This window comes from Zootoca vivipara, chromosome 11, assembly GCF_965207765.1.
Source record: "Zootoca vivipara chromosome 11, rZooViv2.hap1.1, whole genome shotgun sequence".
NCBI lineage: Eukaryota > Metazoa > Chordata > Lepidosauria > Squamata > Lacertidae > Zootoca > Zootoca vivipara.
This window is the reverse complement of record NC_142594.1, coordinates 17352744-17366858: the sequence shown is the minus strand read 5'-3', so window position 1 is coordinate 17366858 and position 14115 is coordinate 17352744. Positions and strand designations below refer to the sequence as shown.

The window sequence follows — 14115 nt, the reverse complement described above, 5'->3', positions numbered from 1 at the left end:
GGGTTGTGTCTCCCATGCTCCTGCCATTCATAAATAATTTCTCATGAAACCCTCCTGTTTGCTGTGCTCGATAAAACCAGATTATGGTCAACAGCAACAAGGAGCATGAAATAAGAGAAACGCCTTGCATCGGAATATGCCGCCGCGTTTGTCACTGGCAGTATGATATGTAACCCAAAGAGACCACATTCTTCTCCCCAAGTAGCAACGAGAGGCAGCTCAGGTTCCCTGAATGTCAGCTGCTCTCGGGGACTGTGGGAAGGGTCCTTTTCACTCACGTTGCCCATTGTTCCCCTCCTCTCTGAAGAAAACCTGCTCAGATGTGCTGTTTTATTTCTTGGCGAGACTCTTCTGGGGGAAAGGAAGATCCTACCACCCCGGTTCTTTCCTTTGGCCATTGCTCTGGAAAACCGGCCTAGGGCTGAACCAAGAATACTGCCAGAGGAGCCACAACACAGGCTTCATACCCTACCAATATATCTTATTGCAGCCGGGTGGAAGAGGACGTTGTCGTAGATAAATTTCGTACGTTAAAGAAAATAGACTAGAGAATTGGAAGAGCTCTTGTGGCTTCGAAGGCCCATCTAGTCTGGCATTCTGTTCTCTACTCAAAGCTGGTCACCACTGAAAGCCTTATCCCCACCCCATAAATTTGTCTAATCCTCTTTTAAAGTCATCCACGTCAATAGCCATCCCTCTATCCCAGGCATCCCCAAACTGCGGCCTTCCAGGTGTTTTGGCCTACAACTCCCATGATCCCCAACTAACAGGACCAGTGGTTGGGGAAGATGGGAATTGTAGTCCAAAACATCTGGAGGGCCGAAGTTTGGGGGTGCCTGCTCTATCCTGTGGTAGCAAATTCCATTGTTTTTCAGAGTGCAAAGATGCTCTTTCACATGGATAAGGCAGGACATCCATTTATAAATAAAAATAATAAATACAAATTAGAGAGAGAGAGAGAATAAGAATAAGCAGAGTTGGCCTCCTCCCACCAAACTCTGAATTGGTCTGTCAAAAGTCTGGGATATGTCACTTTATTTCTCAAATCTATTGGCATAGCATGAGCCACTGTTTCTCCCGTTCTCCTGGGGGGGGGAGAGAGAAGAGTGAGGGGATAGATTCAGGTGGCTTCTTCCTGCATGCTGAGCTGGAAGCAGAAGAACCTATCATCATGCAACTTCTGCGTATGTTATATGCTTTGTGGATACCTTTGCAAATAATGTGATAAGAATGGTGTGGACATTTGAGGTGGGTTCTTGGGAAAGGAGGGACCCAGGTGGCGCTGTGGTTAAACCACTGAGCCTAGGGGGTTGCTGATAGGAGGTCGGCGGTTCGAATCCCTGTGACGGGGTGAGCTCCCGTTGCTTGGTCCCAGCTCCTGCCAACCTAGCAGTTCGAAAGCACGTCAAAATGCAAGTAGATAAATAGGAACCGCTATAGCGGGAAGGTAAACAGCAAACAGTAAACATAATGCGAGATGAGCGCGCAACCCCAGAGTCGGTCACGACTGGACCTAATGGTCAGGGGTCCCTTTACCTTTACCTTACCTTGGGAAAGGAAACCCTTGTTGCTTGAATACCTCGTCAGCCCATGCAGCTCCTAGGAGCTGCTGTTACCACCTTCCTCTCGCCCACAGCTAAGAAGCTTTCCTTGGGCACAAGAAATGGAAGTGGTGGTGGTGGTGTTAGTATTCCTCAGTTACTTTTCTTGACATGGATTTAAGACTGCAAATCTCAGAATGTTTATCCTTCCCACTGGCAATTCTCAGACCTTTATGTCATTCTTCTTTCTAAAAGTTGCTGTTAATAAGGATCTATGGGTCAAAGGGGATCTGAGAAAACAGCAGAAACCAAACCCGTGTGCGGGGTGAATGCAGGACACAATCTAGCCAAGATTAAGCCCTCCTAAATCCCCATTGGGACCTTTCCAGTGGGAGAGACGGTGGCTGCAGGTTCTGTTCAAGCTTCGCTTTTTGAGCAGCTCCTGTTGAACTCACCGAGTCTCACCTAAGCATGTGTAGGATTGGCTGCACCCACTGCACTTAAGCATCAGGCTAAAATCAGGATGTAGGAAGTACTGAACTTCAGCTAGATTTGGTTGGCGCAGCAGAGACTGTATTTTTTGAGAATTTTAAGGAAAAACCATCTTCCACAAAAGCTGCTGCTTGCCTTCTATCACTGTGCCATACAGAGCATGCTCACGTACGGTTTATGTGTGTGGTACAGAAGCTGTACTTCTCAGGACAGAGCAGGGCTGTGTAGAATTATTAAAACAGCAGAGAGCATTATTGGCTGCTCACTCTCCACCTTAGAACAAATCTATACCACCAGGTGCCATAGAAAAGCACTAGACATATCAAGAGATCCAACGCACCCTGGTCACCATTTGTTTCAGCTTCTGCCATCGGGACGGAGATATAGAACTATGCAGGCAAGAATGAGCCGTCTCAGGAACAGTTTCTTCTCTAGAGCGATTTTGGCCTTAAATGGAAAGCCTGGACTTTGAAGTCATCTTATTTTACTTGTTATTTGTATTATATTTACTGTTTTTAATTAGGTTTTGTAATTTTGGATTATGCGGAATGCTTTATCTGAGTGGATGTAGCAACCGAGTAATTTCGTTGTTCCCGCAAGGGGACAATGACAATAAAGATATCTTATCTTATCTTATCTTATCTGTCTGTCTTGGGAGACAACAGAGGAGTGTGCCTTTGGGAGTGAAGTCAGTGCCTGCTGTTATCTGTAGAGACCGATACGGGAGAGACATGTTTTGTTGCAGCTGGGGCAGATGAAGGCGTCTAGTGGTGTGATGCTTCTTCCTGCGCTCCTCCCAGCGGTCGTTCCTTCTCTGGTCCTATAATTGTAGAGTTCTCAAGAAGGCCATAATCTGATGTGGTCCTTTCCCAATGACTGAGACAGCTCCTTCATCTGCCTTTGAAGAACACATCCAGGCACCTGGACTCTATAAATTCCGTAATTGCAATGTCCATAAACAAAATGCCTTTTCTCTTCCCGACCCCCAGATCCTTAGAATTTGCACAAGATACACGCCCGAACAAGACACGATGACGTTTTCCGACGGCCTTACACTGAACCGAACTCAGATGCATAACGCAGGATTTGGTCCCTTGACAGATCTTGTGTTCACGTTTGCCAATCAGCTCCTGCCCTTGGAAATGGATGACACGGAAACTGGCCTGCTTAGTGCCATCTGCTTAATCTGTGGCGGTATGTCTTGCTTTAGCTTTTGATATGCTGAAATGAGCACAGGCCAGAGAAGGAAGTTGTGTTCGACAAGTGCTAGTATCTTCAGGGTTTACTAGAATTCATGAAGAGTTGTTTCCAAGGAGACGTTTCTACTGAACTTGCCTAGCTCAGTGTTCTTCAACCTTGGGCCCCAGGTGTTGCTGCACTACAACTTCCATCACCCCTGACCATTGGTGAATCTGGCTTGGTTGATGGGTGTTGTAGTCCAACATCTGGGGACCCAAGGTTGAGGAACATGGCTTTTTGAGGGGAAATAGTGGTGTGGGGAGAGGGGAATGACACTATATGGTGCTATGGTGTGTCACAAAGACTAGTGGGAACACACACCATATGAAAAAATGGGAGCCAATGTAGCCAGAAATTGCCCTGCTGTCTTAGCTGCAGTCATGACAAAACAGGCTGCAGAAAGAGGGATGAAATCACCTCTTCCCTATGAACTCCATGTGGATCTTTATTCCTCATATCGCTGGTTATCTGTAATGATTAAATTTTTGAAGAAATGTTCTAACATTTAAATTTTTGGAGAAATGTTCTAACATGGAATTAGTTGGAAGTCAATTCCCCCCCCTTCTTTTTTGGTATTATTTTTTGTTCTTTTTCCTTTTTTAGGAGAATGTAATGTGTTTTTACATTAACCCAGGTGGCTCTGTGGGTTAAACCACTGAGCCTAGGGCTTGCTGATCAGAAGGTCAGCGGTTCGAATCCCTGTGGCGGGGTGAGCTCCCGTTGCTCGGTCGCAGCTCCTGCCAACCTAGCAGTTCGAAAGTACATCAAAATGCCAGTAGATAAATAGGAACCGCTACAGCGGGAAGGTAAACGGCGTTTCCATGTGCTGCTCTGGTTTCCCAGAAGCAGCTTTGTCATGCTGGCCACATGACCTGGAAGCTATACGCCGGCTCCCTCGGCCAATAATGCGAGATGAGCGCGCAACCCCAGAGTCGGTCACGACTGGACCTAATGGTCAGGGGTCCCTTTACCTTTACCTTTTTAATGTGTTATATTTTTATTGCAATTTATGTTATTATGTTTACATCCTTGTAATTTTGTTTTTGCATTTTCTTCTGTTTTTGTATTATTTGTTCATTTTATTCAATGCTTGTTTGGATGATGTATAAGAATAAATAATTTTTTAAAAAAATCACCCCTTCCCTGGATTTGGGGCTGCTGAGAAGGCAGAAGTTTGAACTTTTCTTTCAATCTTCCATTTCTGGACTACGCCTGTGCCAAAGGATTTTGAAGCTATTCCTAATGTATAGATATCATGTGCAGATCATCAAATCCTATGTACATTACAGATAAACCATTGTAGTTTAATGAACCACAAAAGTTTTCACAAATCCTGTATTTTTGAATCGCTCGAGACTCTTACAGATGTTTCATCTAAACAGGACAGTCCTTTGCCTTTAGGCAAAATCTGGAGGCAAATGTATTAAACAGGAAGCACTAGTGACATGCCTCCGATTTATTTATTTTTAACTCAATGGCTCTTAGTTAACTCAGTGTTATGCCGACACCTACTGGCACACAGGGATAATAGCATTGCGCTCCGATTGAGAGATGAAATGGCCAGAAGATATCCCGTAGAAAAATAAACATTTTTGAGTTGGGTTTCATTTTACAAATTCAAAATGAGTAAAGTTATACTTTATTATTGGTCTCTTAAGTAAACACAAATATATAGTTAGTTATGGCAGTGCAATTGTCTTTGTTTATAGCCTTAAAGAAGAACAGGAACTGTTTTTCCAGACTTGTTAAATACATTGCCAGTTTGCTCAGGAAAAGCCCAGAAGTGTCATCATGCTAGCTTGGATCTGGGCCATGGAAAGCAAAGAATTTGCAACAGGCAGAATTGGGTCATGTTAATTTGAATGCCGACCCTAAAGTTTTGCCGTTTGCTGTTTTTCACTGCTTGTAATATTTGTGTGTTTTTTTCCAGACCGCCAGGACCTCGAAGAACCAGCTAAGGTAGATGAACTACAAGAGCCGTTGTTGGAGGCTCTCAAAATATACATCAGAAAAAGAAGACCCAACAAGCCTCATATGTTTCCAAAGATCTTAATGAAAATCACAGATCTACGCAGTATCAGTGCAAAAGGTAAGCTACCGTGTTTCTCATATTATAAGACACGTCTTATATTTATTTTTTCCTCAAAAAAACCACACATGGCTTATTTTCAAGGGATGGCTTATTTTTCCCCTCCTCCTGCCATGGCCGGCATTGCTGCTGCGCCTATCACTATGTCTTATTTTCGGGGTATGGCTTATATTCCTTGAATGCTTAAAAATCCTGCTATGGCTTATTTTATGGGTATGTCTTAAAATATGAGAAACAGGGTAGATTCCTATGGAATAATGACTCTTGCTTGGTAGGAAAACATTTATGCTCTGATTCCTGAAATGGAATTTGTCTAGAGTCCTGTGCCCAGCTATTGAGTCATGTCATCTAACCATGGATGAACTTGATTTGCCATGCCGTTCAAGCGGTGATGGGCTTGACCCATGGCAGCATTCAGCTCAGAGGGGCATACGCAAACTCCAGCGCTATGATCACATACCTGTCCCCAAGAACAGCCCCTCTAAATGTAGAAGTACCTTCTTGAAGAAAACCTTCCAAGTGATTCTAGTGAACCATTATTTCTGATTGAACTGTTTATACTCATGCAATCATATATAGAGGCTGTTGTTGTTGTTTAGTGGTTTAGCCGTGCCTGACTCTTTGTGACCCCATGGACCAGAGCACACCAGGCACTCCTGTCTTCCACTGCCTCCCGCAGTTTGGTCAGACACATGTTGCTAGCTTCGAGAACACTGTCCAACCATCTCATCTTCTGTCGTCCCCTTCTCCTAGTGCCCTCAATCTTTCCCAACATCAGGGTCTTTCCAAGGGAGTCTTCTCTTCTCATGAGGTGGCCAAAGTATTGGAGCCTCAGCTTCAGGATCTGTCCTTCCAGTGAGCATATAGAGGCTACATTGGTTTATTATACCAAATTATTACAGAAAGCATAAACGATAGCAGTATATATATTTAGCACTGCATTAAGCTAAGAAAATTTTCCAGGAATTTCTTAACAGTCAGTTTATATTATTATACTTTATTGCAGGGGAATGAATTCCCAACACCTGGCAGCTGCCTGTGTGTGTTTGTTTTCTAGGCAAAACCTGCCTGTACCTCTCTGGTTTTATAAGAAATGGGCCCCCTTTGATAGGAAAGCTGCCTAGAGTGCCTAAATGAAGAGATTGTGGCTGTTTAATGTGTCTGCAGTGTTATGCCCTTTCTTTGGAGGTTAAGTTCCTTCTGCAGTTCCTTGGAGATGCCTAAAGTGTATAAACTCAAATACCTTGTATATAAGGACAGTCAATTTTCCCTTTTTGCTTAGCATCATGTGAGCAGCCCTCCCATTTAGCAATGCATTATAGCCACAACCCAACAGTGTTTGTCAATTAGTATAGACAACTCTAACTTTTCATAAGGTTGTGGTTAGAAATTATTCGCTCCGAACTTCGTGTCCTCACATGCTTTCAAACTGAAAGTTTTAAGTGGGAACGTGTTTAAAGGTCTTAGCCAGGCATCCCCAAACTGCGGCCCTCCAGATGTTTTGGCCTACAACTCCCATGATCCCTAGCTAAGAGGACCAGTGGTCAGGGATGATGGGAATTGTAGTCCAAAACATCTGGAGGGCCCAAGTTTGGGGGTGCCTGGTCTTAGCTAACTTGTAAATGTTTCCAGTTATATTTCAGCTTTGGAACCCGCCGAGACATATGTGAAAACATAACCCACCAATTGAACAGAAAGGCTTTTTTCACTCTCTCTGTGACACAATAATTCCGCATTCTCATTAGGCAGGAGTGATTAAAAGAATCCTACTGATCCATTAGTTTTGTTAGTAAACCAATTTATAAGAGGAAGTTGGGGGTGGTTATTTGATTTCTGGTAAATAAATTTATCTTTCAACGTCCTCCAGTACTCTCCACTACTGTTTGTCCTGAAGCATTGAAGATACAGAAATCGGAGATAAATTGAATGGGTTTTGACTTTCCTTCCTGCCATTCTATAGCTGTTGCTCACATCTTCCATGCAGAGAAGTACATGGAGAAAATAGGAGCAAATGTTTTGCACTGTCTAGAGATGGGAAAGCCTGGAAAAAATGGGGGGGGACAGGTTTTTGTGGGGGGGTTCCGTAAAAATGGGGGGGGGAGTTTGATATCGTTTGAATATTCCACACACTCCCCCCCCCATTTTGGCTTTTGAAAAAAAGGGGGGGTGAGGGACTGGTTTTTTTCCAGGCCTTCACATCTCTATTTGCACCTATGGCTTTTAACATATAAAGGGTGGAATACTAGGACTACTTACTGTATGATTACCACTTGAAGCAGCCCTGTGTTCCTTTGTAACCTGTCCATGCAGTCAGCCAAGTATTATTGTGCTTCTGCATCTTTGGTTAAATATTTAGTCTTAACCTAGACTCTTTGTTGTTGCTGCAGTAGACTAATTTTTTTATTTTGGCTGGACACTGTCATGGACTCGCATTCAGTGCATTAAATACACAAAATGAAATCTTAGTTGGCAGATTTTTAAAGGTGAAAATTCTAAGGGGGTAGTCGAATGGGAATAAAATGCAAAAATTAGGCAATGGTGACGAGAGCTTAAGTATTTTAAACGTACACCCCTTTATAGCAGCAGATTGGTAATACAGTGGTACCTCGGTTTACAAACACAATTGGTTCCGGAAGTCTGTACTTAACCTGAAGTGAACTTTCCCATTGAAAGTAATGGAAAGTGGATTAATCCGTTCCAGACGGGTCCATGGAGTACTCAACCTGAAGCGTACTTATCCTGAAGCGAACTTAACCCGAAGTACGAGTGTAATTGGTTCCGGAAGTCCGTACTTAACCTGAAGCGAACTTTCCCATTAAAAGTAATGGAAAGTGGATTAATCCGTTCCAGACAGGTCCACGGAGTACTTAAACTGAAAATACTCAAACTGAGGCATACTTAAACCGAAGTATGACTGTAACCGGCAATTGATATATTTAGTGGGAGATGGAACCATTCACAAGAATCGGTCATAGATAGCACAGCTACAATAACCTGGCATTGGTAAGCTAAATAACTTATGTAGCATGATAAAAAATATTTGGGCATCCAAAGCAGCAGACGCCTACAGAAGCCTGCTGCGCTATGTGGCTGATGATTACAAAATATGGGTTCCCCTGATATGTAAGAGCTTTTTCTTTTTTAAAGTGACCCCTGAAGTAAGTGACCTGTGACTCCACTTTTAGTATAGTCTATTGTGGCATGAAAAGGATGTGTTCTTCAGCAGCTTTGAACAAGGTGCTTCTACCTGGGCAAACGTTGCTTCTGAGCACTTTCCCTTTCTTGTGCATACACAGAACTGGCTCCTGCCGTGCACAAGCCTCTCTTCCGCCTGAAAGAGAGGCTAATCCTAGTCTCTGGGCTTCCTGTCCGCTGAATGCTGTGCATTTTACTTTAAAGAAACCCAACTTGATAAATTTAAATCTTGTTTTTGTATTTGTCTTTTTAAAAGGCGCTGAACGTGTTATTACACTGAAAATGGAAATCCCTGGCTCTATGCCGCCTCTTATCCAAGAAATGTTGGAAAACTCAGAAGGACACGAACCACTGACCCCAAGCTCAACCGGGACCACAACAGAGCACAGTCCTAGCATCTCCCCAAGCTCCGTGGATAACAGCAGTGTGAGTCAATCCCCACTGGTGCAATAAGATGTTCTCCAGTGACATTCCTTACATTTTATAGACAGGGATGAGACGCAAGAATAGTCTTTACTGCTGCTCATTTTCTGGACTTATATATAAACACACTAAAACCCAACACGGACCAAGAACTTTTCATGTGTATCCGTATTATGTGTACACACACACACATACCCAAACAGATGCCTTGCAGCTTAACTTGAAACCATAAACTTTTGAAATACTAAATGAACTAGTTCATGAAATAATAAACTAGTTAAGCTTCAATTGTTTCTGCTGGAAATCCAAGATTGTACGGTGACAAGACAGATCTCAGACAAGAGGTTAAAATTATGGTTTTTACCCATTTCTGATGACTTTGTACATAAACAAAATATATGGGCCTGTACTTTCTCTACTGGATGTTTGGTGCTCTCCTTTTCTCTTACGTACATGAAATGACCCAGACAACATGCTTACGAAATGGACCGCTTACATGTCCAGGTGAAAAAAAGTTCTAAGAGACATTCTAATTTGGTTAGGATGAAAACTTGTCTTTGCTCTTTTTTTTTAATGGCCTTGGTTTGTATTTCTTTCTTTCCCTGTAAAAGGATACAAAGAAATTCACTGCACTAGCAGAAGGAACTTCTGTATACATGTAACTGCCAGACCAGTTATTTGGATGTAATTTGTTTTACTGTTAATGTCACTTTAAAATTTACAAGGGGGTTTGTTACTTGGCTGACTTCTCTACATTTAAAAATAAATACTAAATTTTTAACTTCAATTGTAGCCTTCAAGGCAGAAACACTTTCCAGTGTTAATGTGGGGGTTTTTGTTTTTGTTTTTGTTCACTTGTTCACAAGCTGTTAGGGGAAAATTCGTGGGCTAATAATGACCAGGCATACTCACTACCTCTGAATTGGTGACACTAGTGAAAACAAATATGGAGAAACTGTCGTTCCCCGCCCCCAAGCCCCACAGTCCTCCTCTCTGGTAACAAGGGGCTGTCACTAGAATACCCAAAAGCAGAGACTAGAATCTGCCTCTTTGACTTTGTTAATCACCATAAAACAGAGTGGAAAATGTGGTAGCGTGGTTACAATTTTTAAGTGTCAGTTTCTTAGGTTTCATTTTAAAGCACTAGTGAATTTTTTTTATATATTCTAGCAAGTCTGTGATGTACTTTCACTGGCTCTGTTTGTACATTGAGATTGTTTAACAATGCTTTCTATGTTCATATACTGTTTACCTTTTTCCATGGAATCTCCTGGCAAAGAATAAAATATATTTATTTTAAACCTGTGGTCAAAAACAGTGTCTTTTTAGTCCAAGCCCCCAAGCACAAGGAAATGGTTTTTATATTTTTTTTAATGTTTAAACTTCATTTCAAAAAGCAGGTTTGCAGTTTGCAACCATGACAGTTAAAATGTGTGCTTTTGCACAGCTCCCTAGAACATTTCTACAAGCCGGTCAGACAAATACATGACATTTCAATGAGTAAAAAAGAGCATAAAACTGTCGGTGTAAGAACAAAATGTTAAAATGCCTACGCACAATAAGAAAAAAACCATCAATTACATCATCACATAAAATAAGTCAAATGTACAAAAAGTCTGCGACAAAAAGGGACAAAGGGACAACATAAGATATTTGTTGGAAGTTTGTGTGCTCTTTGGGCACTTAATTAAACATCGCAAAATCGTCGTCATCATCAGACTCTGCAAAATATTTCACTTCTTTTCTCGCCCGTCCAGTCCGCGGCCTGGAGGCTGCCTCAGAGGCAAACTCTGAGGGGAAGATGTCTACATCTGAGTCCTGATCAAAGGAGGCTTTCTTCGGTTTCTGTTTGATAAGGATTTTTATTTATTTTTTTTACAGTTAGTGAAGACCACACGTGAAGTGTTCTTTTAACATCAATTCGATAATTTAACTGTTACCTAAATTCCCTGCTTAATCAACCAAAATCTTCAACATACATATGCTTGTAGTCTAGGAGTACTCCTGGTTTCTCAAAGTGGTTTCTGTGACTTAGCCTAGTTTGCCAGCTGCAGCAATTCCTGCACTGTGATAGTCTGGCCTAGTTGTCCATGCTCCTGCCTGGACTACTGTAATGGACTCTACATTAACTCGAAGACTGCAAGTTGCAGCTACTGCAGAATAATAATACAATTTTATTACTTATACCCTGCCCATCTGGCTGAGTTTCCCCAGCCGCTCTGGGCGGCTTCCAACAAGAGATTAAAACATCAGTCATTAAAAACTTCCCTAAACAGGGCTGCCTTCAGATGTCTTCTGAAAGTCAGGTAGTTGTTTATTTCCTTGACATCTGATGGGAGGGCGTTTCACAGGCTGGGCGCCAGTACCGAGAAGGCCCTCTGCTTGGTTCTCTGTAACCTCCACTTCTTGCAGCGAGGGAACCACCAGAAGGCCCTTGGAGCTGGACCTCAATGTCCAGGGTGAACGATGGGGTGGAGACGCTCCTTCGGGTATACTGGGCCCAGGCTGTTTAGGGCTTTAAAGGTCAGCACCAACACTTTGTGCTCGGAAACTTTCTGGGAGCCAATGTAGGTCTTTTAAGAATATGTCTGCTAGGCTGGTAAACGGAGCAGCTTGATGAGACACATGGGTCTCCACTTCTGAAAATGTTGCGTTGTCTGCCAGTGAGCTACCAGGTCCCATTCAAGGTGTCAGTACTAGCATATGAAGTCATAAACAGCTTGGGACACAAGCACCTAGGAGTACACCCCATATCTCCAGCTCTACAACTGGCAAGGGAGACCCTGTTGAGGATGACACTGTTGGCACAGATCCACGAAAGGGTCTTCTCAGTGGTAGTTCCCCATTTGTGGAATTGCCCTCCCTGCATCCATCTCTCTCTTTAGAAATGTTTAGAAAGAACTTTAAACATTCCTGTTTACTCAGGAATTTGATGGCTGAAAGATATTGTCCCTGGAAACCTTAAGGTTATTAGCTGTTAGGGCTTGTAATTGTTTTTAAATGTTTTATATTAACGTGTTGGTGTTTGCCGGCAGAAATTTTAAATTATTATTATTAACCTTCTAACTGACTATTGTATTCTCCAGGAAGAGAATGTTTATGTTGTTGGAATAAAAATAATACAAGTCGGAATAACTTGTAGATGCTGAATTTACCTTGCTTGGCGTAGACTTGGGTGTTTTCTTCCCCGGGTTATATTCACCTTCGTTTTCAGAACCAGATGCTTTCCTTTTCTTTGCTCCTCTGCCTTTTCCTACTAAAACATTAAAGAAAATATATATGCAACAGTTATTTTTATGTTTCAGAACAGCAAATTGGATTATCTGAAAGTTATTTGACAGTTTTAGTAGAATATAGATTGAATCAAGTGGAATTTTTTTACCTATGATTCTCTACAGGAATTTGATTATGTGTATTAACAAAACACATTAGAACTGAAATTCCTCTACAATAATAAAGGTATTTTAAAAAACTTCCCAGTATATGCCCCATACCTGAGCATCAAAAGAAATGCAACACATTCTGTTGCCTCTTCCAGAAACGTCAGACCCAAATTTCCACAACCCAGACCTTTGTACTAGTGCAAAATGAAAGCTAATGCTACCAATTTAGCAGCTCAGTATCTTCTATCATCATCAAACAAGACATTAATTATGGAACTCAAATTCTATTTCATTTCACAGGAGTCTCATTTTAGGGACTAAAGAACTGCGGAAGAAGTAATCCTTTGATTGCTAAGACAACCAATAGTTACAGGAAACTTCCCTTTCTTTTTGCTGACTGATTACAATTACAATTACTATTGTTAGAGCCAAGACATGCTACCTTTTCATCAAAAATCACTTGCCATTGCTAAATGTTCATTCACCATTTGTGGACTGATTTAATTATTACAATTCACCCCTTAGCACAAAAGTTGGGAACCTTTCAGGCTCCAGATGTTCCTGAACTACAACACTCACCATCCCTAGCCACTATCCATGTTTGCTAGAGCTGATGGAATTTGTAGTTCAGCAACATGGGGGGGGGGGGGGCAGGCAGGAAACAAAGGTACCCCACTCTTGCTTTAGCATAACTTCATGGGGCTTTCATACTCAGTAAGGGCTATGGCTACAGCTGCATTCACAGAAAGAAAAACATTGTGTCCACTATAAAGTTTATAGTAATAGCACAGTGTGCCTTGCAGTTCTCAAACTCTTCCATTTAAAAAAATTATTTCTCTTTAAAGTGTATTTTTCTCTCTCTCGGTGACAACAGTTGAACACAAGATTTAAGGTCTGCTAAGGGTTTGTGATACTACATAGCAGTTTGTGTGAATGTGACTCTCCAGCTAGGCTATCATAAGCTATCATAGGCTATCATATCTGATTCCACATCCTGATTACATTCCATCCCATCCTCAAAGCAGCTTCATGCATCATCTCTTCACGCTGCCAGTGTGAATAAGAAATGCAAGCCCCCACAAGGGCATGATATGTGTGATCTGCATCCACAGCCAGATAATGTACATCTTGCTAAAAGGTCAGTTTCCCTTTCACATATTAACAGCAACAGCAAGAAAGAAGTGCCGCAGCTCATTTGCACTCCGCCCCTGCTTCATTCCAATTAAACGATCTTCATTCCGAGATAAAGAAAAAAAGAATTGGTATCACCTACACTCACATTGCTACATCAAGCGAAAATAGGCAACATCCAAAGTGTTACCTTTGGGAGTTGCAGCCTTCTTTGGGATGCCGAATTCAGGTTCTGAATCAGAGTTTATTATTTCCATCTTCTTGGGCTTAGGAGGTCTTTTCGGTTTAGAGGGCACATCCGCCGGCAGTTTTGCTGCTAATTATATTAAGAAATACTACATTATCATGAGTACAACAGATTTTCCGTACAAGTATGCCGAGCCCCTACAAAGAAATGCTCTGTTTCTTCCCTACGTTTTCTTTTTCACTTTTAAAGGCTCAGGAATGGCTTGTGAATTTCTGCATGTGTGGGTTCAGATATCCTTTGTGTTCATTGCAAACCCACCCACCCACAAACTTGCTTGCTTTGTTCGACAAGTAAGAAGGAAAGGATTAGAAATCTGACTTTGTTAAAGAAGATGGGATGCAAAATCATGTGGGTGGGAAAGAATTACACAGGACT

General features: G+C 42.0%; 2 protein-coding genes across 6 annotated transcripts in view; one reads left to right on the top strand and one right to left on the bottom strand.

The window, feature by feature from the left end:
* RARB (retinoic acid receptor beta) overlaps positions 1–10280 on the top strand; it is a 107414-nt gene extending 97134 nt beyond the window's left edge. For both annotated transcript variants that reach the window (XM_035128838.3, XM_088653757.1), the window contains exons 6-8: positions 3023–3227; positions 5203–5361; positions 8813–10280. In XM_035128838.3, coding sequence (XP_034984729.2) covers positions 3023–3227; positions 5203–5361; positions 8813–9009 — 561 coding nt within the window. In that variant the 3' untranslated portion in view covers positions 9010–10280. The remainder of the gene's footprint in view (positions 1–3022; positions 3228–5202; positions 5362–8812) is intronic.
* A 52-nt stretch (positions 10281–10332) lies between these two features.
* The window catches only part of TOP2B (DNA topoisomerase II beta), a 45880-nt gene continuing 42097 nt past the window's right edge, over positions 10333–14115 (bottom strand). The window contains exons 34-36 of one of the 4 annotated variants that reach the window (XM_060280662.2): positions 13684–13809; positions 12135–12235; positions 10333–10824 (exon numbers count right to left, since the gene is read on the bottom strand). In XM_060280662.2, coding sequence (XP_060136645.2) covers positions 10663–10824; positions 12135–12235; positions 13684–13809 — 389 coding nt within the window. In that variant the 3' untranslated portion in view covers positions 10333–10662. The remainder of the gene's footprint in view (positions 10825–12134; positions 12236–13683; positions 13810–14115) is intronic. The other 3 variants (XM_088653755.1, XM_060280663.2, XM_088653756.1) reach the window with 3 other exon arrangements.